Here is a 25,846-nt window from a genome sequence, read left to right as displayed (position 1 = left end):
ATGCCACAGGCAAAGCAGAGGAACCACGGTGGGCTCTTTCAGAGGCACGAGCTTGTCGGCTATGGCCGGCTTCAGCAGATGCTGTGAATGATCTTGCAGAGAATGGGAGTACTGTACAGAAAGGACTAAAGTCATTTAAATACAAAGGATACAGAAAGGGGGCACTGCTGAGGGGCAAAGGTGGGCTGAAGAGATCAAAAGGAAACCCAACTCTATGATGTTGTTCACAGCCTGTTAAATGCTCAATATTGTTACCTGTGGACCAACAGTGGCTGGGGAGCATTGGTGTACACCAACATAGGAAGCGAGCTAATCCATCCAGCTCTTCGTGGTATCAGGTGAAAAGCTCAGAGCTCAGATATGTCTGTACAAGCCAGTGGCACAGAATAGTGCTCATATTTAAAAAAAAAAAAAAGGCAAGGAAACACTATTGTGAGTTTGGTGGGTACAAATAATCCATCTTCTTCATTCTTACCTGAACTTATCTCAGACTGAGTGGAAATGTGAGCAAAATCTACGACCTTGAGAACTATCAATGGTCAAAGGTGACTTGCAACAACACACAGAGAGTCTTAAAGTACAGTTCAGGTCTCAGTGCAAAGTTTCAATAAACATTTATTTTGTTTAAGCTGTCACAATACCATAATTCATTTGTGAAATTGGTTTACAAATATTTAACTACATAATACGTTGATTTGGTGGTCATGTAAGTAATAAATAAAGGCATGTATAGCTTTGTAGAAAATAAGTTTGATATATTCATAACTACTTAACAACATCATCATCAAGTAGAACCTAATATTTTCCCTAAGAGTCACGTGTCAAAAGTATACATACACCATTTTCTTCAGACCCAATCATTTTACATAAACATCCAGTTGTACAAACTTAAACACTATCTAAACTTGAAATCTGATGTACAAAACAGCATGTGAAATCACTAACATCAGTGCTGATAACTAGTGCTACAAGAGCAAATATCATTTCTCGTTAAGAAGAAAAAAGATCAATTTTAATGTGCTAATCATCATCACAGTCCAATGAAATTCTCCAAAAGTTTAAAATACATGCTGATACAATAAAATCGTTGTATTCTCAAAAAACAGATAAATGGAATTTACGGTCGGTAACATCATTAGCTGCCAAATACAGGTTATTGGTGTGTGAGGCAAATCACATTAAAAACTTTACGCCATCGAAAAACTAAGGTTTATACTTGTCTATTTTCCACAATTACTATGCAACAAATCTTTAAAAGCAAATCACAATTCAAAGAATGCACTATTAAGTACAGTACTGAGCTACACCAGATTTTGTACATTGTACTCTGACATCCAAAACCACTTTCAAAGCATTACATTCTGAATATAATAAATCATTTACCTATAGGTGAGGTGTGAACTCTGAGATAAATTACTACAAATGTAAATAGTTCTCCAGAACGTTGATGTATTGAAATACATACAGGAATAGAGAAGTTTCAAATATTAGGCCTTGAAGCATGACGCTTAAACACTTAAGACCCTAGTGGAATTTCTGACACCAGACAGTCTGAACTCCATCGTAAGCTATCGTGCGCCAAAACAGTACAAGTAAGGTGTCAGTATTTCAAGTAGCTGCTAAAAACAGGAAAATCAGATGGAAGAGTTCAAAATCGCTAGCCTTTTGAACTAGGGACAGGGTTTATCTATGCTAGTGAATGCATAGGCACTACTGCCCATTCTGCAACAAGCAGTCTAGTGGTTAGAGCAAGGTACAGGGAGTCATGAGATCTGGGTTTTATTCCCATCTCTGCCACCAACCTGATATGTGGCATTGGGCAAATTGCTCAAACTCTGTGCCTCAGTTTACCATCTGTAAAATGGGGACACACATCTCTGTAAAGTGCTTTGAGACCCTCAGATGAAAGGCAGCACAACAGCAATGCATTCTCACTGCCAGTAGGATAAATTTATGAAGAATGAAGCACAAAAACCTAGCAAATGAACAGTGGAATTTCACACGGAAAAATTAAGAACACACACACAAAACCAGACTTACCTCCCAAGACCATATCAACTACAGCGCACATTAACATTCTGAGCATTTTCAAGTACATGTGTTGAAGGTTAGTTTGTGCTCTTTCAAAATGACTACTTTTAAATCTGACCACAGAAAAAAAAAACGAGTACTGGGAAACAATACTGATTAAAAATAACAAATTTTACACATACTGCTTTTCCAATAACATTTCACTGTACATGGGACATAACCAAATACAAAAATATATATTTTTGTGCATGCAACCAGGTAAGCAAATTTGGGAGAAGAGTTAAACCAAGAGGTCTGGTTTTACCAAAATTGAAAGATGTCACTAAAGGGAAACATGGGAAGAATATTAAGTAATTTTTATATAACGTTTTAAAATAAATCTCTAATATTCAGCTCTTATTTTTACATTAACCTTTTATAATCAGTGCTTTTCACTACAATATTACCTATGGATTACCTAAAATACACTGACTCCTCTGAGTTATCTTCCATAGCAGCAATCCCATTGAAGTCTATGACGCTACTTGCATGAATAAGGCTTTGCATACTTTGGTCCAAAAGCCTCAAATTCGGCAAAGAACTTAAGTAGAGGTGCTTAAGTGCTTTGCCTAGGCAAGGCTTTAATCTCTCATTTCAGGTCTATTTTGTAGCCCAACAGACTACACAGTGTATGCTAAATCCCCCCCCCCAACTCTTTTGTTCCTATTAGTTGGACTACTCATTAGCAAGCACCATGGTTAGTAATTTACAGTCAAGCCTGTTTCATCTTGAACAACTAGCTTTAAGTTATAAGGATGCAGAAAATGAACTGCACAAACATGTATACTGCAATTTAAATATGGCTTTACTAACCTGAAAGTCTGCACATCATCATAGTGTTTATCACCCGGTTTTTACAGGGAAGGAATTTTTTTTTTTTAGCACAACTACTTTGCAACTTTCAGCAAAAAATTCACAGGATTTTGGCTGTGTACAGAGTGCCACTCAGCTGGCATGATAGCTTGTGGTATATGCAGTATCAATGGCATATTAAACCAATACACTTATCTTAAGTGACTGCTAAAAAGCTGGAACTATCAAAAGATGAGAAACCTACATTTTAAAATGTCCATATACATGGATTTAAATAAGCCTATGTAAATTTAAATGTGACAGACCAAGTAAGGTTAGTCAAGTTAATGAATTTGTAGAATACTCATACTTCAGAGTTTAAAATAAATTAGAATGAACTTTCTCAAAAGTCACATTCAATTAAATTTCAAAATCCTGTGTTAACCTAACAGCAGCAGCAACTTAAAAGATAAACCGCCAATTTCTATTCAATTTCACATGTGCAATTGCACAGAGGGAAGTTTACACATGGGGGACAACAGCTTTTGGCTCAGCAATTCAGATTTATTTCCTTGGGTTTGCTTTTGCCCAGTTTCCAATACATTTTTCTGTTTGTTTTTGTTGGGTTGTTTTGTTTGGGGTTTTTTTGCTTTTAAACTAGGAAACGGTGTTCCTGTAGCGGTGATGCATTTTATCCATCTAAATATTTATACTGTGCTCATCACTATGGTATGCTTCCTGCCATACTTCCCAAAATACCCTTGAGGACACTGCATTACTAACATTATATTACTACTTTCTTCCCTGAGATTACCTTTGTCTCAAAGCACTTCGAACTCTACGAAGCCAGCTTTGTGATGAGCCAAGCTTGCTAGCATTAGGTTACATATACATGCAGCCCACCAAAATAATGTTGCTTCAAAGCACTAACATCACTTTGAAATATGACCCCTTTTTATAAGCTCATCTCCTAATGTGCCTGACCTCCCCCAAAATCCACTGCAGCGAGGATACAGACTTCAAGCAAAAAGCACCTATAAAAACCTATTACAACTTTAGAAAAAAAATCCAGATCTTCCTGAAGATAAATTTATTGCCGCTTACTGGTCCTGAGAAAGCTTAAAGCAACAATACATTTGCAAGTATTTTATCTGCTGCCTTTTTTCTAAGGAAGTATGTGGGTCCTGAGATTAAAAATCATATTTCATCCTATACGATTCTATTTGAAAAATGCTTTAGCTATGAAGATCAGCTATAGTCTGCCACTAAACATTTTCTATCACAGTATGCTTCTTTTCTTCAAATTCCTTTCAAAATTTCATACACTGAATTTGAAGTTTGTAATATGAAAAGCTAATAAAGAAAACTATACAACTGCAGAGAGGTATGGGCTCTCCATTTTGAAGTAGTGTTAAATGACTTCTAATTTCTGGAGAACCCCTCCTTATCTGCTGTTAAAAGCCATGGTATGAAATTATTGGCCTGAACCCAAAATATTCATCAGCTACCACGTGAAAAGTCAACTTCAAGGCAATGAAATAAGTCAACTGTAAAATAAAATGATGGGTCACAACTTGTGAGAGGTGGGGGAGGAGACAGGAAAACAAGGACCCACAATAGTTACTTCTCCATAGAAATGTTTGGTAGCTTGAGAGATTTTTAATTTTTTTCAATGTCAAATTTGCATATGTTCAGCTCAATTTCAGTATTTTAAATAGACTACTCAGTTTGCTTTTATAAAAACTTTACAAAAGATGTTTTTAAATGCTTGTAAAAGTAATTGCTTATTTACTGATAAAATTCTAGTCATGGATAAAATCTCTGAATATACAGCTGACATCTCACATCTTATTTTTACAAGTGTAACGTCTCAAGTGTATAGTCTAGATAAATTACTCTTATCCTTAATATACGCTCTAAAGTTTTAACATTGAACATTTTTACCATGGATATTTTGTTGCTTTGTAACTTTTTAATGATCGTGCTTAGTAAATATCTAGAGAGCTGGTGTAAAGTGATCTATAGATTTATTCCGTTAGTCGTTGCCTCTGTCCATGTTCTCGATCACCCTAGTAAGACGGATGTTCAGAAGTCTAATCTGACTGTCAAGATGGTCAATCTTCTCCTCAAGGCTGCTGCTGCTGTTTCTCCTCCAATAAAATCCAACAGGCCCAGTCATGAAATAGACAGCTACAACAAAACACAGAGGCAAGACTGCATGCTCTGGTTCACCTTCATACTTCTGGAGAATGTACACACACGACAGGGCGAACAGAGCAACTCTCACGATCCAGAAGAAGCGACCAAACACCATATGCAAGAGATAGAAGAAGAATCCAACGAAGAGAGACAAAAACCAGTAGGCAAGTAAAATGGCACCAACCAGCAGCAGGGCACGGGTAGGGCTGTTGGCAACTGCTGCTGGGCTGAAATAATGGGTCAAGTTGGAGGCTGAAAAATAAAGAAACACTCATGAGATAAATCAAAAAGGCAGTTTAATCAGAAGTGGGCAGAGGTAGCTGTAAGCGTAACTACTGAAGGGCCATATTACTTGCAGAGGTCTCATGATTGGTTTCTAAGAATAGGAAAAAAGCTCATTCTTCATTTCCTGGATAATGACACAGGGTGTACTCTGCTGCATGATGGCACGATTCTCTGAAGTGCATACCACAGTGCCAGTCCTACTTTGTTGCTTACTACTTACATGGTAACAAAAGCTGTTTGGCATCCTAGTGCACATAGCATCTTTCAGGTACTTAAGAGTAAGTGAACCCTGTTTAACTGCATATTCACAAGGGTCAAAACAGTAGCTGGCAAAGGGCTCCTATAAAAAGCCTTGAAACTGATGGCAACTGATGAGTATCATGGCTATTGTCACCACCTGTTCTCTAGTACCAGCTCTGAAACCAGCTAGTCCTTATCAGGTTCAAGGGTTTCTAATGGCAGAGAGAAACTGACTGCTACAGTGACAGGAGCTCATCAGTTATAGGGCTGGTAGTACCAGAGCCCCCATAGCCTGTATCCTTCACAACCATTGTTCAGGTTAAGTGTGGAGAATTGCATTGTTTTGGGGGATTTTTTTTTGCTTTACACAGAATACACTGTATAAAGTGGCATACAATAGCCTACTTTCTGAATAGCAACCAATGGACCATCTCTATTTTTGCAATTGAGTGACTTCCATTAAATAAGAGATGCAAAACATTCCCTGAAGGAGGACAAAAGCTTTGAATGGTACAATATGGCCTTTTTGAAGTCACAACTTTTAGCTATTTGTTCAGCTGAGTTCAGCCTCACCCACTGAATAAACACATTCAGCCCTTTGGGACTACCACAGTTCCCACTGCTTCCCTTCTTCCCCACTCTGTGCTCTTTTCCCCCCCCATTCCCAGGTTCTTTCCTTATCTTGAAACCCATTGTTCCTCCCCACACCTTGTTATTCTCCCTTTGCAGCATCTCTTTGCAGTTTCCTCCCTCATCCCATCTAATAAAATGAGCAGCAACAAAATTAAAACATGTATAAAGATTAATGGACACTTCACATACATGCAAGTCATCTTAGAATTATTCATTTTTGCAACATCTAGAACCCAGAACCAGCAGGAAAATAACTTAGCAAGGAAAGCATTATCCAGATTTTTAGCTTGCCTATCCTTTGTTTTAAGATGCAACACCTATAACAGCTCTCAAACTTTGTTTAAAAAAAAATGCACAAAACACTGGAGCCAAGTGCAGTCTACTAGAAGAGACCTTCAACCACAAGCAAGTGTGCTGCCATATTAGTTATCAAAGCACATGGATAAGATGCAGCAGTATGTCCTGGTAGAGGGAAAGCTGGGCATGCTGTCAATCTAGCAAACGATATCAGGTTATGAGGGATCATTCCATCATGAACTGTTGCATAGCACATTATAGGAAGCAACTTCACTAACTTCAACAGGCTTTCCATCACTCAATGACAAACTCAGCAGGTAAAATTCCTACTTAGGATCCTGTCTGATCCACCGCATCCCCTGGATCACAGGTGATCTTCCCTTGCAGGTAGATGGGTCGGGAGAATATTCAGAGTGCTCTGCATGACCAGAGCCACCATTAGAAGAGTATTAAAAGCATCATAAATACTATACCGGGGAGGGGGAAGGGGAAGGGAAAAGGGGGAGGAATAAATATTCAAAAAGGAAACAAGAGAAAGAAAGGAAGGTGAAAGGCACAGATGCAAACAACATGAAGAAAAAACTAAAATGTCACCAAAAAAAAAAGTATATAGGCATTTTCAGACCTTCCCAGACAGTATTTTCCAATAGCTGATCTTTCCAAAGGAGGGAACAAATACCCAACCATGTTGACACAATAGAAAAAGATTAAGCTACAGACCTCACCCACTCAACCCACGGGGAGGAAGGAGGTTCAGTCTTTCAGAGGACATAGAGTCTTAACAACATACTTCACTCCCTTCTGGAGTAGTAAGAAGAGAGATAGGCCAGTAAAACTTGGGGAATTATACCATAAAAAATTCAAATTAAATGTGGGAAACAGGCTGTGTCAACACAGAAGACGATAGCTACCTAAACTAACCTGCATAGCTGTGTGCTGCAGATGGAAATTGTCCTTTCTAGTGCCTTGGACAGACAAGGCACAGTCCTAAGGTTTAGCAAAAGCAGTAAAGCAAAGTTTAAGTACAAACTTGGCCACACTTAGAAAGTTTTGCAAGAAATCAATTGGGCCAGAATTTCAATTCATTGTACTACCAGATCTTTGACTTTACAGCTGGCTGGTCAGGGTCTCTTTCAAGTCTCTGCCTTAGAACGTAGAAAATATAGAGCAGTGCGGTTGTTTCACTGCATTTATTCACAAATATGAACTGAAACCTCAAAGCTACATGAAGTGAACACATATACCACATTGATGACTTACAAGTTATAAAACAAAGATAGCCTGAGTAACAGAAAAGCAAAAATGAGAAATACACTCTGCAATCTTCCTATCCCTCTAAAAACATCTGCAATGATTACCTGACGTAACTTTAGCATTCCCAGCCATGACACTTACCATCAATTCCAAGAACATCTAGCAGATCTGTCCATATCCTCCAGAAAGTGTCTACTAAAACATCCACCCCATACACAAACCTCTCTGTCAGCCTAGAGAAAAACTGTGAAATAAAACAATTTAAAAATTAAGAAAAATCTCCATTGATCTTTGACACATTCTCACACTCAGAATCTGAAACTTATCACTGGTAACACAATAAATCATAGGAGCCAAGTTGCAAAACATGATAAACCCCCCACAAGCGATAAAAGCTACAAGGTTCTGCCCATAAAAATAGATTTCATTTATATTTTTATACTTCATATCTCATAGGACCCAACCACAGGTTTCTGGCTGCCATACTAAAATTAAATAATTTTTTGTTTGTTTGTTTAAAGCACCTATGTGACCTATTCTGAAGTCAGAAGCAGTACGGAAATCATGGCTATCAGGAGGGTTCACATCACTGATCATTAAAAAAATATATACCGATCACTCAACTGAGTGATGCATATTCCCCATCACCATAGTACCCAAGCGCTGCCAAAGCATTTAACAAATTTCTCTCTGCCTTTCTGGCCGGAAGGAAAAATAGCTGGATGAACACGGCAGTTTGTTTGTGGTCACATCAGGTCCGGCCCATTCACGGCTGGCGCCCAAGCGATGCAAAACCCCACTCTCAATCCAGTTCTCAGGTCTTTACTGCCAACCTATCCTACCCTCGAAGATCGCAGGAACCGGGGGCCAGACGGACCTCGGAGATCATCGAGTCCGTAGTTTCTCAACCAGTGGTACGTGCACCCCCAGGAGTATGCGGGTACCCCAACGGTCTTGCTCTCTCTCACCACTTCCTCCTCAAAACTATAGCAAAAAAATTGGTGCGCCGCGCGTCAAAAACTCAACATTTGGTTCGGGGGCCAGGACACATGAACGGGGCTTGTTTAGTGCGGAGAAGAGAAGGGGGATTTCACAGCACCCTTCAGCTCCCTGCAAAGGCGGGGGCAATAGAGCCGGGCTGTCCTCAGTGGTGACAGAAGCAGCAATGGGCTCAAGCTGCAGCCGGGGAGGTTCAGGCTGGCGATGAGGGAAACCTCTGCGCGCCGGGGGAGCGGGCGGCGCAAAGAGACCGACACGGGCTCACCTTCTGCAGCGCCCGCACGTTGTCCTCGCCCACGAGCCCGCTGACGCCCTGGTAGACGCCGCTGGCCGCCCGCCGCAGGCTGTTCTGCTTGTCGGCGCCACGCGCCCGCGCCGCCCCCGCGCCCGGCCCCGCCAGCACCAGCGCCGCCAGCAGCCAGACCAGGCGCGCCCCGCCGCCCAACGCCATCGCCCGCCCCGCCCGGACCGGCCTCAGCCCCGGACGGCCGCCGCCTCGGCCGCCGCGCCCGCCGCCGCCGCCGCCGCGCTCACTCTCCCGCCCCTTCCGGCGCTGCAGCGACCCCTGGCGAGGAGGCCGCGCGATTGCGGGCCTTGTTTGGCGCGGCCCTCATACCGCCCTCCCCAGCCACGGCCCGCGGGCGGGCGCGGCTCGCACCTACGCCCCCTTGCACCAGCACCCCTCACACCCGTGTCACACGCCCCCTCGCACCAGCACCCCTCACACCCACAGACAGGCACCTCTGTCACACACGCCCCCTCACACCGACACCCCCCTTGCACCAGCACCCCTCACACCCACAGACAGGCACCTCTGTCACACACGCCCCCTCACACCGACACCCCCCTTGCACCAGCACCCCTCACACCCACAGACAGGCACCTCTGTCACACACGCCCCCTCACACCGACACCCCCCTTGCACCAGCACCCCTCACACCCACAGACAGGCACCTCTGTCACACACCCCCCACACACCGACACCCCCCTTGCACCAGCACCCCTCACACCCACAGACAGGCACTTCTGTCACACACACCCCTCACACCGACACCCCCCTTGCACCAGCACCCCTCACACCCACAGACAGGCACCTCTGTCACACACCCCCCACACACCGACACCCCCCTTGCACCAGCACCCCTCACACCCACAGACAGGCACTTCTGTCACACACACCCCCTCACACCGACACCCCCCTTACACCAGCACCCCTCAAACCCATGAAGAGGCACCCGTGTCACACACCCCCTCACACTGACACCCCCCTCGCACCAGCACCCCTCACACCCACAGACAGGCACCTCTGTCACACACGCCCCCTCACACCGACACCCCCCTTGCACCAGCACCCCTCACACCCGTGTCACACGCCCCCTCGCACCGACACCCCCTTGCACCAGCACCCCTCACACCCACAGACAGGCACCTCTGTCACACACACCCCTCACACCGACACCCCCCTTGCACCAGCACCCCTCACACCCACAGACAGGCACCTCTGTCACACACCCCCCACACACCGACACCCCCCTTGCACCAGCACCCCTCACACCCACAGACAGGCACTTCTGTCACACACACCCCCTCACACCGACACCCCCCTTACACCAGCACCCCTCAAACCCATGAAGAGGCACCCGTGTCACACACCCCCTCACACTGACACCCCCCTCGCACCAGCACCCCTCACACCCACAGACAGGCACCTCTGTCACACACGCCCCCTCACACCGACACCCCCCTTGCACCAGCACCCCTCACACCCACAGACAGGCACCTCTGTCACACACCCCCCCTCACACCGACACCCCCCTTGCACCAGCACGCCTCACACCCGTGTCACACGCCCCCTCGCACCGACACCCCCTTGCACCAGCACCCCTCACACCCACAGACAGGCACCTCTGTCACACACACCCCTCACACCGACACCCCCCTTGCACCAGCACCCCTCACACCCACAGACAGGCACCTCTGTCACACACGCCCCCTCACACCGACACCCCCCTTGCACCAGCACCCCTCACACCCACAGACAGGCACCTCTGTCACACACCCCCCACACACCGACACCCCCCTTGCACCAGCACCCCTCACACCCACAGACAGGCACTTCTGTCACACACACCCCTCACACCGACACCCCCCTTGCACCAGCACCCCTCACACCCACAGACAGGCACCTCTGTCACACACCCCCCACACACCGACACCCCCCTTGCACCAGCACCCCTCACACCCACAGACAGGCACTTCTGTCACACACACCCCCTCACACCGACACCCCCCTTACACCAGCACCCCTCAAACCCATGAAGAGGCACCCGTGTCACACACCCCCTCACACTGACACCCCCCTCGCACCAGCACCCCTCACACCCACAGACAGGCACCTCTGTCACACACGCCCCCTCACACCGACACCCCCCTTGCACCAGCACCCCTCACACCCGTGTCACACGCCCCCTCGCACCGACACCCCCTTGCACCAGCACCCCTCACACCCACAGACAGGCACCTCTGTCACACACACCCCTCACACCGACACCCCCCTTGCACCAGCACCCCTCACACCCACAGACAGGCACCTCTGTCACACACCCCCCACACACCGACACCCCCCTTGCACCAGCACCCCTCACACCCACAGACAGGCACTTCTGTCACACACACCCCCTCACACCGACACCCCCCTTACACCAGCACCCCTCAAACCCATGAAGAGGCACCCGTGTCACACGCCCCCTCGCACCGACACCCCCTTGCACCAGCACCCCTCACACCCACAGACAGGCACCTCTGTCACACACACCCCTCACACCGACACCCCCCTTGCACCAGCACCCCTCACACCCACAGACAGGCACCTCTGTCACACACCCCCCCTCACACCGACACCCCCCTTGCACCAGCACCCCTCACACCCGTGTCACACGCCCCCTCGCACCGACACCCCCTTGCACCAGCACCCCTCACACCCACAGACAGGCACCTCTGTCACACATGCCCCCTCACACCGACACCCCCCTTGCACCAGCACCCCTCACACCCACAGACAGGCACCTCTGTCACACACACCCCCTCACAGCGACACCCCCCTTGCACCAGCACCCCTCACACCCGTGAACAGGCACCCGTGTCACATGCCCCCTCGCACCGACGCCCCCTTGCACCAGCACCCCTCACACCCGTGTCACACGCCCCCTCGCACCAGCACCCCTCACACCCACAGACAGGCACCTCTGTCACACACGCCCCCTCACACCGACACCCCCCTTGCACCAGCACCCCTCACACCCACAGACAGGCACCTCTGTCACACACGCCCCCTCACACCGACACCCCCCTTGCACCAGCACCCCTCACACCCACAGACAGGCACCTCTGTCACACACCCCCCACACACCGACACCCCCCTTGCACCAGCACCCCTCACACCCACAGACAGGCACTTCTGTCACACACACCCCTCACACCGACACCCCCCTTGCACCAGCACCCCTCACACCCACAGACAGGCACCTCTGTCACACACCCCCCACACACCGACACCCCCCTTACACCAGCACCCCTCAAACCCATGAAGAGGCACCCGTGTCACACACCCCCTCACACTGACACCCCCCTCGCACCAGCACCCCTCACACCCACAGACAGGCACCTCTGTCACACACGCCCCCTCACACCGACACCCCCCTTGCACCAGCACCCCTCACACCCACAGACAGGCACCTCTGTCACACACCCCCCCTCACACCGACACCCCCCTTGCACCAGCACCCCTCACACCCGTGTCACACGCCCCCTCGCACCGACACCCCCTTGCACCAGCACCCCTCACACCCACAGACAGGCACCTCTGTCACACACACCCCTCACACCGACACCCCCCTTGCACCAGCACCCCTCACACCCACAGACAGGCACTTCTGTCACACACACCCCCTCACAGCGACACCCCCCTTACACCAGCACCCCTCACACCCGTGAACAGGCACCCGTGTCACATGCCCCCTCGCACCGACGCCCCCTTGCACCAGCACTCCTCACACCCGTGTCACACGCCCCCTCGCACCGACACCCCCTTGCACCAGCACCCCTCACACCCACAGACAGGCATCTCTGTCACACACACCCCCTCACACCGACACCCCCCTTGCACCAGCACCCCTCACACCCGTGAACAGGCACCCGTGTCACACACCCCCTCACACTGACACCCCCCTTGCACCAGCACCCCTCACACCCACAGACAGGCACCTCTGTCACACACACCCCCCTACACCGACACCCCCCTTGCACCAGCACCCCTCACACCCATGAAGAGGCACCCGTGTCACACACCCCCTCACACCGACACCCCCGTTGTACCAGCACCCCTCACACCCACAGACAGGCACCTCTGTCACACACACCCCCTCACACCGACACCCCCCTTGCACCAGCACCCCTCACACCCACAGACAGGCACCTCTGTCACACACACCCCCTCACACTGACACCCCCCTTGCACCAGCTCCCCTCACACCCGTGAACAGGCACCCGTGTCACATGCCCCCTCGCACCGACATCCCCCTTCCACCAGCACCCCTCACACCCACAGACAGGCACCTCTGTCACACACACCCCCTCGCACCGACACCCCCCTTGCACCAGCACCCCTCACACCCACAGAGAGGCACCTCTGTCACACACACCCCCTGACACCGAAACCCCCCTTGCACCCGCACCCCTCACACCCATGAAGAGGCACCCGTGTCACACCACCCCTCACACCGACACCCCCCTTGCACCAGCACCCCTCACACCCACAGACAGGCACCTCTGTCACACACACCCCCTCACACCGACACCCCCCTTGCACCAGCACCCCTCACACCCATGTCACACGCCCCCTCGCACCGACACCCCCTTGCACCAGCACCCCTCACACCCACAGACAGGCACCTCTGTCACACACGCCCCCTCACACCGACACCCCCCTTGCACCAGCACCCCTCACACCCACAGACAGGCACCTCTGTCACACACACCCCCTCACAGCGACACCCCCCTTGCACCAGCACCCCTCACACCCGTGAACAGGCACCCGTGTCACATGCCCCCTCGCACCGACAACCCCGTTGTACCAGCACCCCTCACACCCACAGACAGGCACCTCTGTCACACACCCCTCCTCACACCAACACCCCCCTTGCACCAGCACCCCTCACACCCGTGAACAGGCACCCGTGTCACACACCCCCTCACACCGACACCCCCCTTGCACCAGCACCCCTCACACCCATGAAGAGGCACCCGTGTCACACACCCCCTCACACCGACACCCCCATTGTACCAGCACCCCTCACACCCACAGAGAGGCACCTCTGTCACAGACCCCTCCTGACACCGACACCCCCCTTGCACCAGCACCCCTCACACCTGTGAACAGGCACCCGTGTCACACACCCCCTCACACCGACACCCCCCTTGCACCAGCACCCCTCACACCCACAGACAGGCATCTCTGTCACACACGCCCCCTCACACCGACACCCTCCTTGAACCAGCACCCCTCACACCCATGGACAGACAGCCCTGTCACACACACAACCCCTCATACTCGTCCTCGTCACACCCTTCTCACCGCCTCACACCAACAGATGGGCACCCCATCACACGCACACCCCATCACACCAGCACCCCCATCATATCCCACTGACATGTACCTGCTTCACACGCTGCTGACAGGTATCTCCATTGCACTCTGAGAAAGATATCCCCATCACACCCCACTGCAGACTCCTCCACATCACACCCCTCTGACAGGCACTCCCACCACACCAACACCCCCATTACATCCCACTGTTTCCACACCCCTGTATCACACCCCAGTGACGGGGCCCCTACATCACACCCCCCCACCCTCCCCCACACAAACACATCGCAGCTCACTCAGGCTTCCCACAAACACCCCAGTCCCCACTCTGGGAAAGGGTGACACCCTACACGCCCACCTGCTCACCACAAAATACAGCTCATGGAGGTCACTGAAGCGGGTAGCAGGCAAATAACACTTTTGTGGGTCTGAGTCCTTATTTTGGAGCATTTCGGATCAGCAGTATTGCTTCTTGTAGCCAGGCTGCAAGATTTTAGGTAGTGCTGCTTTCACAGTGAAAGCTCCCAAACCTTTTCCCAGCTTGCTTTACCGCTTTGACACTAGCTCCATTGCCTCTGTGCATCTTCAGTTATTTACTCCCTCTGGGAATTTTCAGCCATGATTGAATGATGTAGCAGCACAAATCCCACTGAAAAAAATCAGTGGGACTCACATCAGAGTCGCTTGTGTGCTTTTGAAAATCCTGCCCTCAGTGTTTAAATCAAGGTCATATGGGAACTCAAAAGAAACTCTTATTTCCCGAACAGAAAACAATGACCCTGGCACTGAACCTACTGCTGAAGACTACGTGTCCTGCCAAAACTTGTGCATGCTTGTCATTTTATTTTCCCCTCTAGGACATGACCTATCTTCTGTAGAATTGCCATTGTTTCTACTGGAATTTACTGTACTTACAAATATATTTGGGCAAGGCATGCTAACAAGCCTTGTTTGAATGGGATTGTTGTGGTTTGGTATAACGATTTTTATAATGATATTTAGCTGATGTTTTGAAGTTTGTTTCACGCTCTGGAGGGTCTTTTCTTTGCTTTGTGCAAAGCTGTTAGGAGTCGGGCAACAAACCATGCTTGGCTCCTTGGACTCTTCCTCTTCTTTGGCTTCCTCTGTCTTCTCCTCCTACCTCACTCATTAGCTTTGGGTACTCCCTTTTACAGATACAAATTGAATTACCGTCTCTACGAACTCACAGATCCATCTCTCGACTCCAGACTTGCCTCCACATGTCACGAATAAAAGCTCAGCCTGCCTTTGACATCTCTTTGTGGATTGTCTGACCACGCTCTTGTGGTCCACATGGACAGAAGAGAGTTCTTCTTTATCTTCCCCTCCAGTCCTTCCCCTCTACTAGCTTGCTCTGCTGGTGTGGGTGCCTTCTTGCCTGTCACAACCTGTGTGTCACCTTCAATTCAGACTTCTCCACCTATCTTCACATGCAAGCAGCAGCTCACAAGTAGATCTTCCTGCACTAGGGCTAGGGCTATACTAGGAACATTTCAGCACTACAGAACTACCAGCATACTATGCTGGCAAAGTTCCTAGCATGGAGGCATCTATGCTGATATAGTAAAACCTCCCCCGGTGTGTGAATCCAGCAGTTAACTAGTAAAAGTGTGGGTAGGGTGGTATAACTGGTTGCTAGGTGCTTCTGCCACCACAGCTTTGTCGGAAAAGATCTGTCTGACATAGCTAGAAGCCTTTCTGTTTTAAGTACAGAGTATGTTTCTTGACAACTTCAGACACGCCATGACTTTGGTAGGCTAAAAAGAAAGCATTTGATTTACTTCACAAGGGCTTGGCAACTGCATGAAACCGAAGAACCAATCAATACCTGCACTGTCAGCGAGACTTTAAAACGAAGGAAGGCTGTCATCAGAACCATCTGCCTGCAGCATTAGCCTCGGAGCCTGCAACATGCATGCACACAGCTTTATTCACATTGGAAAATACTTACACGGAACAGTAAGGCAGCCTTATTTAGTACATTGGGCTGGTAGCTGCCACAGGTGCTTACACATAAACCACTCCCTCAACTCTGACATAAAATAATATATTAAAAGCCTTGTGTGGGTGCCTACCCCCTACTCTAATGAAGCGCACTGTCTGTTAGCACACGGATGCAGCTATCACTGCCTTCTTCAGCTGCTCACAACCCCACTTTCATTTATAAATATCCTAATAGAGGATGCAGATGGTCTGAGAATGACTCTAAAACAAAGCTCAGATATGGCAAAATGGGCAGGTCATTTCCTGTACGCTTCTGCTTCAGAAAACTGATGGCTGACCTGTGTAGAAACAGTCCCAATTCATGTCAAGCAGCAGTCTTCCCTTAGGCATAGTCATTAATTGAAAAAAACCCCAAAACACTCTAATGGAACATGCTGTGCTATATGCTGCTGCTCCAACAGACTAATTGCTTGTTCGTCATACATCTGCCTGTACTCACTGAAGAGCTTTCAGTAGAAAAGTTTCAACTGTAAACCTGAATGTGCAGATACACCGGGGATAAATAAAGATATGCAAACCCCCAAATGATCTACACCAGGTAGTCCTGACAACATCTGCATCATAAGGAAAAAACTGCTGCACTCTTATTGACAAGATTACATTTCAACTGCTAAAAACAATCAGGTTATAAACTCAAGCCTATAAAGTTAGTTGATGCATCCACAAAGGTGGTCTCTGCAACCACAGTTCAGTCCCCTTGTGCATACGCATGATATGGCTGTCTAATGAGAGAATCACATGCTATTTTTTCCACAGAATCCCTTCATTCAGTGCAGGGAGTAGATGGAGTTTGGAGAAGGAATCAGCAGCAGCAGGGTTGGGATCCATAGCAAAATCCCCCCTCCACTCAAGTGAGCCAAAGTAACCTGTAGCAACAAAAGACTATTATAATTTTCTATATATTTGCTTCCATTTACTTAATGCTTTTAATTTTTACATGCAAGTGAGCAAGGGCATGCAGGATGTACTTAATCCTGGGGGGGGGACATGGTGAGTGGGATAAATGCAGAAGGACTTACTTCCTATTTAACACTTATTTCTTTGTTATCATGCCCCCACGTGGTCACTCTGTATAGTGCTTTTAAAGGTTCCTGACTAACAGGAGATGTCTCTTGAAACCAGCAAGTGTCATTTCAATTGTTAAAGAACAACCCAAAAAAAGAACAAAAATCCCCGTGAGGGATAGTGTCGACCTGCTGAATCTTAGAGACACAAATGTAATTTATTCTGCCTTCTGATGTTCCTGACTTCTCCAGATTTGATCTCATTCTTAGGGGGTGCTGGAGGCAGGCTGTGTTCAGCTGGGATATCTTTGCAGGTGTGGTCCGAGAGGACGTGCTGGCAGTCCTGTGTGAACAGGTGGGGTTCTGCTTGCAGGTTCAATCAGACTGCACAGGAGGTCTCCCCGGTGATACCTTGAGACAAAACCAGTTCCAGCCACACAATCCCAGTAGGATCCAGAGGGTCTGGCATGCGTCTCTTTGCCCTGTCCCATTTTCTTAAGACACATTCACCTAGATATGATCTGCTGGGTGCAGTGCTCTTAAGTATCTGGCCCCCTCTTCTGACAGGTTTTATGTTGATCTCTCTTCTTCAGTAGTATTGGGAAATCAGGCCAACAACAATCTGACTGGGAACAGGTAGGCGGCCAAGATAGCACGACCTTTCTGTCAGCAGTTCTGCAAAGCAAAGCAGATGACTCTGAACTTGGTATGTGTTTTCTCCCTCTGGGTTCCTCAGACCTGGAGATAATTTTTGGGGTCCTTTTCCCAGTTCTAGGGTCATGAGGGCTGGTTTTGCCCTTATCATCCAATCTAGAGGTGTCAGTAGATAAGCCGAGCGGTGTGTTGGTTATCTGCCACATAGACTTCTTGGGCCTTCTCTTCTCCCATTGATTTAGAGTGGCCAGCATTTTTCCTTTCATGCTTAATGAGGCTGTCTGTCCTGGACCTCTCAGTATCTCCCCCACCCCTTAGAGTCCAGATCCATAAATGTATTTAGGTGCTAGCTGCTACTTGATTTCAGTGGGAGGTAGACATGCAAATGCCTTTGTAGTTCTGAGCCTTCGTGCTCCCAGCCTGCAGTCGTTATTTCAGAACTAGTGTGTATCTTGAAGTCTATGTCACGCTTGCCCAGGGATGATCTTGGATAGACAGTAGGTTTGAATCATATCCTATGTCTTTAGGGTACATCACCTTCCTGTGATGCTACTCCAAGACTGGCAGACTGGCTGTACAATGTCCTTTTATAGATGTTCCCTGCATATGGAGGCCTTTGTTGGACAGTCATTGTCATGAGGCGGTTTGCTACCCTCTGAGCCTTTGTTCATAGACTTTTTATAGACCTTCCTATTTGCTCTGCCATCTCTGAACTCCCTTGTGCTTGTATTTGGTTGCTTCTGGGCATCCTGGGGTATTGTCCTCCCTGCTTTCTGTAGTGGGTTCCTCCTCAAAATTGTTCTTGAGAAGAATCTGTTGCTTCTTTACAAACCGACCTTGGAGGCCAATGTTCTTGGCTACCTCTAACATGAGGTTAGGGATCACTTTCTGGTGACTCTGAGAGTTGACTGCCCTCCTACAATGAGCGTATCCTGATAAGACCTTTAGTCATCTCCCCATAGTCACACTGTTGACTGAAGGTGCTTGGTGCCTGTATGAAACTATTTGCTGTCCCACCCTTCTCTTGTTTGCGTAAATGAAATTGTGTCTGCTCAAAAATCACATTGCAACACAGCATGAAATCTTTAACAGATGATTCTTAAACTCCATTGAACTGTTTCATCAGAGCACCTGTCAGGCTTCTGAAAAAGCTCATGCCCTGAGGCTTTTTCAGAAAGCCTGACAGGCGCTCTTAACCCTGTATGGGTTAAGATATGAACATGTTTCCTTCTCATTGCTGATCTATACTGGAAGCCTCATGGGACTCCTTGGATTTGCTGTGGTGGGAAAAAGCTGGGGCAGATGTAATCATCACTGCTGTTTTTAAATAGATGTCCACCTCTGTTTCCATTGCCTGGAATAAGGGGATGCAGCCCAACTAGTGTTCCTTGCAGCCTGTCCTTTGCCTGGATTCACCACAGCGATTCTCCATGGGGCTGCTTGCGTTTGTAGACTTCTTTCCTGCTTTGAGCTAACCCTGAGCACCTTCCAGCTTGTTCTGTTTGCACGGCAGGGCTTCCCCATTTCTTCTTCCTCTTTCTGTGGGCATCTGCTGGATTTCTGTGGCCCTAGTCCTGATACCACAAAGAGATCTGGGGCCCCATAATCAGGGTGTTTCCTATTTATGAAGCCTTCTTTTTTTTACCTCCTTGCTATAAGCTTTGCACTGGCTAACCAAAGCGTACTTCTAAAAGTTCACAACTAATATCACAAAGGAGGGCGCTTTAACATTTTTTTCATATTCCAAGCCAAATTGGCCAAATCCGTGTCAGTCCAGAACCATACATAAATGGCAGACATCCTCCACCCTAACCTGGGGCTTCAGATGTTCCCAACTTCTTTGGTGGGCATCCTACTTGCAGAGGAGTGCTGATGCTCCCGAGTTTCACTTGCCCTTAGCCATAAGGCCCCAGGAGCGAGCTAGGGAAGAGTCTCCCATTTCCATAAAGTGGCTGTAAAGCCAAGGTTACCTGTGCATTATCTACATGGGTACTATCCCATGCCAGCAGAGCAGTCTTCCCTGGGTGTGGCTAGGAAGCCACTGTGGTGACCATGATATTTCCCCTAGACAGGCATAGGCTACGCTTGATCTGAGCCGAAAGGCTGACTTTCAGAGGGACACCCGTGCCCTTGGCCCACAGAACAGCTCGATAGGGCATGTTCCACCTCAGTGGACAACAATCCCACCCCTGCTAGGCTGAGCACAGCTCTTGAAGAGCCATCACAGCAGCACGAAACCTGTGAAAGTCAGCATCCTTAATCCAAACCTGGAGTGCCATCGTCACGCACCCTGTTTCCGAAAAATGCTTCGCCAAAATAGCGAGTCACAATACATCTTACTGAAGCCTTTAAAAGTAATCCCCAAATTCTCCGTGGCCCTGCATTCGGGGATGCTGTCGCCTCGTTGCACCTCTCTCCTGCACCCACATTCAAGGGATGCTTGTTCCCTGTGCCCTGTCAGAGCTTGTCTGCAGCCAGCCAGGCGGGGAAAGAGACACAGAGCCGGAGGCGGGGAGGAAAGAGGGAACGGCGGATGGGGAGGAAGGAAAGAAGGGCGAACAGGGCGGAGGAGCAGCAAGAAGAGCCCCGAGCCGGGAGCAGGGGTGGGCTCACCGCCCCGCAAGGCAGCCTATGGGCCAAGGGCAGGATCCGTGCTCCCCTCTGCCCCCCCGGGTCTGCAAACCCAGGGCAGACCTGCCCCTCCTGTGCCACCCTGCTTGTGCAGCACGCTCCCATTGCAACTTTCACCTCACGTCGCGGACGCCTCGGTGCCCGCCGCAAGCGGCTGCCTCCCTGCCACGCCTCCAGGAGCCCCGCTCCGCGATTGGGCACACCTCCCCGCCGTCTCTCCGCTCATTGGCTGCCGGGGCAGGAGGGCGGCAGGTCATTGGCGGGCGGCCGCGGCCGCCGTGCCCTGTCTGGCTGGGCTGATGTGTGGCCAGGCGCGCGGCGGCCAATCGCGGGATAGTGCGACTGTGGTGAGCGGCGGCCGGCGGATCCCTGCGCGCTGCGGCCGCCTCGCCGGCCCGGGGGCGGGGCCTGAGCCGCGGCGCCCTGCGGGGGGCGGGGGCTCTTCGGGGCCGGGTGGGTGCGCTGCAAGAAAAAGGCTTCGTCTTAAGGGAGAGAGAGGGGAAAGAAAGGAAAGAAAATTGGAAAAAAGAAGACGAGGGAGAGGAAAAAGAAAGAAAAGAGAAGGAAGGAAAAAGGGAAAGAAAGGAAAAAGACAAAGAAAAGAAGAGAGCGAGAGGCTTTAAAGCTTGGCCAAGAACGAATGCAAAGTGAGAGATGTAATAACTGCATTTCTAAGAAGTATATATTGCGCCACGTGCAGCAAAAGATTTTCCAGCTCTTTGCTAAATGTGGCAGAGGCGCTGTTTAGTTACAGAGCAGAGCGATGCAGGGCTGGGGGGCAGCATGGATGAACGGTGGTACAAAACATGCCAAACTGCTCTGGAAGTATTTAAGGGCTCTGCTCCACATTCGAGTAAAAGCTGGGCAGCAACCAGCCACAGAGTTGTTACACATTTTCAAGCACTAACTTCACAGCTGGTTGGCTGTTTTTAGAGCTGGAGAGTCATTTTTATCATGTGATAGTTACTTTGTAGGTGTGGCCGGTCTAAATTTATTGAGCAATTCATCAGTGAATGGTATAATATATATGTAAAGTGGCAGAGAGAAATAGACCATCAAAGAAAAGGGGAAAACGTTCTCCCCCATTGAGAATAAACTCCTATTTCCTGGTTAAGGCTGCTTTGCTTTGTGGTTTAATAACAGCAAAAAGGGAATTAATCACTGGGCCTCCACTGAGCTCTAACCCTCCAAGTTGTCAGATGCTGAAGTCTATGTGGAAGGTCAAAGCTGTTCTATCTACTTTGTCCCTGCTGTCTCTAACCCCTGGCAGGTGCTGTAGTGCAGTTGGACCTCTCTCATTTGAAACCCTCTCCCTGGCTGGAGGTCCTATAGGTGGAAATAAGTTCCATACATCCTTTCATTGTGCCCCGACTTCACCCCTTTCCTTCCCTCCCTGCCCCAGAGCAGATTGATTCTAGAAAGGCAGCATGTTCTGTCCTGCAAAGCTGCTAGGAAATGGGTGTGCTCCAGTGTCCTAAAAGTCCTAGCATGGCAAAATCCAGATGGACTTTTACTCATACAATGCTTGTACAGGTTGCTCTGCTTCCCGCACCTGCACACCTTTAGGAAGAGTTATCAGACTTTCGGTTTGGGCAGGCATTTAGCAAACAAAGCTAAGCTGGGATATTTAGTGGCTTTCTTTTTTATGTTTTTTCCTGTTTTAGAAGCATTTTTTTGTGTTCTGTAAGTTATTCTGTTCTCCTGTTGTAAGCGGCCATGAACTTCTGTTGGGAAGGGCAGCAAATATATCAAAGAAAGAAATAAAAATAAAATAACGAACCTCAACATATTGGTAACATTGCAGAGGTTTAATTGGGACAGCAAAGGCACAGTCTAATAAAAGACACCTCATTCTTGCAATTTTGGCTCATGGGTAGTATTTCATTGACCCCAGCTGACTTCCTGGTCCCTTCTAGCCCTAATGTTTATGGAATCTATGGCAGTGGCTTTTGCAGATTTATTTGGGAAAAAAAGCTATCATCATTTTTCTGGGACTACTTGAAGAGCAGCCAAAATTGGCTGTCCCTGAGTCTCAGTCAGGGGAAGGGCTGATGAATTTTAACAAGGGTAAGGACTCAAAATGCTGATCTCAGATATCCTGTCTGTCTCTGTGTTATATATGCAATGTGCATCTGTGCACATGTAATCTCAGACAGAATGACCTTAAAAGCTGCTAGGTGGATGCTGCAATCAGGTTCACTGCAGAAGAGGAGTTACTCTTACCTCATAACCAAGATCTCTTGCATCAGGACAGATACGGGGCGGTACCTCTGCCCCATTTTCCAAAAATTAGGACATAGGGGATGGGGGAGAAGAGGATGCATTGCATTATTATTATTAGCCCAGTGGGTCGCAGTCCTTTTTAGACTCAAAGCACCCCTGACTAGACTCAAGGCAGCCTTTGGAAATTGTCGGTTCTTAGTTTTCACTCATTTTTTGACTACAAAAAATAATAGAGGGATTCTCCTGTGGCAAAGAGCTCAGCAAGCCCAGATCAGGGCAGAATGCTTTTAACACCGCAGATTCCTATTTGAAGTCTTTGGGTTTGTCTAGTACACACCTAGCTGTACTAATGTTCTGTGGTACACTTGACAGGCTCTCAAGGCACCCCAGGGTGCCACACTCCCCTGGCTGAGAATCACTGAATTAGACACACGGTATCAAACATGGCTCTAGTCCCCAGAGGGATGAGTGGCAGGCTTTGGCCTACCCAGATGGGCAGACATGCATATGCACTGCATGTCACACTGCACGTTACGTACATTATACACTGAATGCTGCATACATTACGCACTGTGTTAGATATGTTATATTGCACACTGCACGCATTACACACTGCACATTACATTATGCACTGTGCATTGCATACATTATACACTGCACATGGGGGAAGCTAGAGGCACTCCAACAGGCTCACAGACTAGAGTTGTTCCACATTTGCAAGTGCTCGTGTCATTGCTGATTGGCTCGTTATAGCTGGAGTCATTTTTATCATGAGAGGGAGCGTGACTTTGCATGGATGACCAGTCTGAATTTCTTGCATGCTTCACAAGTGTATGTAACGTGCAATATGTAATGTATGTGACATGCAGTGTGTGATATACGCAATGTGCAGTGTGTAATGTATGCAATGTGCAGTGTACAATATATGTGCAGTGTGTCGTGTATGCCATGTAGTGCTGGGTTTTTGGTTGTAGCCATGTCAGCCTAAGGACAGAGGCAGGCAAGGTTCTTTGAGTAGATGTGGTCTCTTTTATTAGAGCAACTGAGTAGTTGGAGAAAAGGTCTTAGCAAGCTTGAAAGCATGTGCCCGAAAGCTTGCTAAGAACTTTTTTCAACCACTCAGTTGGTCTAATAAAAGATATCACATCCACCCAAAGAACCTTGCCTGTCATGTAGCGCACAATATATGTAATGCACAGTGCGCAATGTATATAATGTGCAGTGTATAATGTATACAATGCACAGTGCCTAATATATAATGTGCCTTGTATAATGTGTGCAGCAGTGCAGTGTATAATATAATGTGCAGTATACAATGTATGTGATGTGCAGTGCATAATATATGTAACACACTGTGCCTAATGTATGCAATGTGCAGTGTATAATGTGACATGCCATGCACGATAGGTGTAATGTGCAATGAGTAACAGATGTCATGTGCAGTGTGTATATACAAAGTGCAGTGTATAATGTATGTAACGCAGTGTATAATATATCACGTGCAGTGTATCCTGTGCGCAGTGTATAATGCAACGTGCAGTGAGTGGTGTAGGTAGTATGCAGTACGTAGCATGTGTAACACTTTGTGATGTATGCAGCGTTCACTGCGTAGTGTATGTCATGTGCAGTGCATAATGTGCCATGCAGTGCATGTTATGTGTAATGTGCAAAGCTAGTAATAATTTCAGGTGTACACAATGTGCAGTGTAAAAAGTACGTACACAATACATGTGCACTGGGTAAGGCCCGTAATGTGCAGTGCATAATGTGACGGGCAATGTATGATATGTATAATGTGCAATGAGTAACCCATGTCAGGTGCATACAGTGCGCAGTGTGTAACGAAGGACACAACATACATGCACTGTGTACTGTATGTGGTGTGCAGCGTGTAACATACGTAGCAGTGTTCGCACGCAGCATTCAGTGTGTAGTGCATGTAACGTGCAGCCTATAACATGCCATGCACTGCATGACGGGTGTAATGCACGCCAGCAGTATACACCGTGCAGCGTATGAAGCACGCACACAAGACACGCGCACTACCTGTAACGCACCACGCGCGATGATGCAGCGCGCAGCCCTGTACGCAACGTAGACCCGGCACCCGGGCGGCGGAGGGGCGGGGCGCTGGCCCGCGCACTCCTTTCTCGGGCGCGGCGGAAGGTTACAGGCGGCGGCGCGCGGAGGCTTTAACGGGCGGGGCGTGGGCGTGCTCCGCAGTGCGCGCAGAGCGGCTGGACCGGGCGCGCTGGGGGGAGCTGCCCGTCGCCATGTCTCGCGAGCCGGAGATCATGGAGGCGCGGGTGATGTGGGAGCCCGACTCCAAGCGCAACACGCACATGGACCGCTTCCGCGCCGCCCTCGCCGGCGCCTACGGCCTCCGCCTGGGTGAGCGGGGCGGGGGTCGCCCGGGGAGGGGTGGGGAGGTTCCCCCTCACCGCGTTCAAGTGACACCTCACAGGGTTTTGGGGCACAATCGTTGCCGCGTCGATGTTACACGTCATTTGGGCCAAAATCGTTGCCCACCCCTGATCTACACCCCCCCAGAGCTGGGGGGTGCTGGAGTTGGGCGCCCAAAAGTAGGAGTCCAGTGGGTGGGAGGGGGTGCATATCCCGATGGGTTTCATACCCCGAGCCCCACCTCTCTTTCAGGAAAACCGTCTTGCGGGTGGGGATGTCCGTCAGTCCCCCCGCAGCTGCTCCTCGAATGTGTTTTATTTTGCCGCTCACCATCTCAGGTTGGCGGAGCGGGTCGTTTGTTGCTGATCGCCGAGGAAGTAAAAATCGTGGTTTTAAATCTGCTGTGGTTTTTGCATTTCCAGCGACCGGCGGTGGGCAGCAAACGGCAAAATGCAAAGCGTTAAAGGGGGCCGCTCCCTGTGCGATTGATGGA

The 25,846-nt window shown here is 48.9% G+C and overlaps 2 protein-coding genes across 3 annotated transcripts in view; one reads left to right on the top strand and one right to left on the bottom strand.

Annotated features, from left to right (window-relative positions):
* Positions 1 to 598: 598 nt before the first annotated feature.
* Positions 599 to 9,290, bottom strand: BRI3BP (BRI3 binding protein). Its single transcript, XM_090063296.1, has 3 exons — positions 9,035 to 9,290; positions 7,912 to 8,014; positions 599 to 5,313 (listed from the first exon to the last, which is right to left on the bottom strand). The coding sequence occupies exons 1-3, from the start codon at positions 9,218 to 9,220 to the stop codon at positions 4,898 to 4,900; spliced, it is 705 nt and encodes a 234-aa protein (XP_089919422.1). The 5' UTR covers positions 9,221 to 9,290; the 3' UTR covers positions 599 to 4,897.
* A 15,848-nt stretch (positions 9,291 to 25,138) lies between these two features.
* The window catches only part of AACS (acetoacetyl-CoA synthetase), a 65,724-nt gene continuing 65,016 nt past the window's right edge, over positions 25,139 to 25,846 (top strand). The window contains exon 1 of one of the 2 annotated variants that reach the window (XM_090062755.1): positions 25,139 to 25,341. In XM_090062755.1, coding sequence (XP_089918881.1) covers positions 25,224 to 25,341 — 118 coding nt within the window. In that variant the 5' untranslated portion in view covers positions 25,139 to 25,223. The remainder of the gene's footprint in view (positions 25,342 to 25,846) is intronic. The other variant, XM_090062754.1, reaches the window with a different exon arrangement.

This window comes from Crocodylus siamensis, chromosome 9 (genome assembly GCF_052110815.1).
Source record: "Crocodylus siamensis isolate JL-2025a chromosome 9, ASM5211081v1, whole genome shotgun sequence".
NCBI lineage: Eukaryota > Metazoa > Chordata > Crocodylia > Crocodylidae > Crocodylus > Crocodylus siamensis.
Note: the sequence above shows the minus strand (reverse complement) of the source record. Positions and strands in the feature narration are given on the sequence as shown.

Bases quoted from the DNA above. Each gene is read 5' to 3' on its own strand.
- BRI3BP (XM_090063296.1), bottom strand. From the start codon at position 9,220: ATGGCGTTGGGCGGCGGGGCGCGCCTGGTCTGGCTGCTGGCGGCGCTG. The intron at 8,015-9,034 runs GTGAGCCCGTGT...TTTATTTCACAG, and splicing joins ACGTGCGGGCGCTGCAGAAG to TTTTTCTCTAGGCTGACAGA. The intron at 5,314-7,911 runs GTAAGTGTCATG...TTTATTTTTCAG, and splicing joins AGATGTTCTTGGAATTGATG to CCTCCAACTTGACCCATTAT.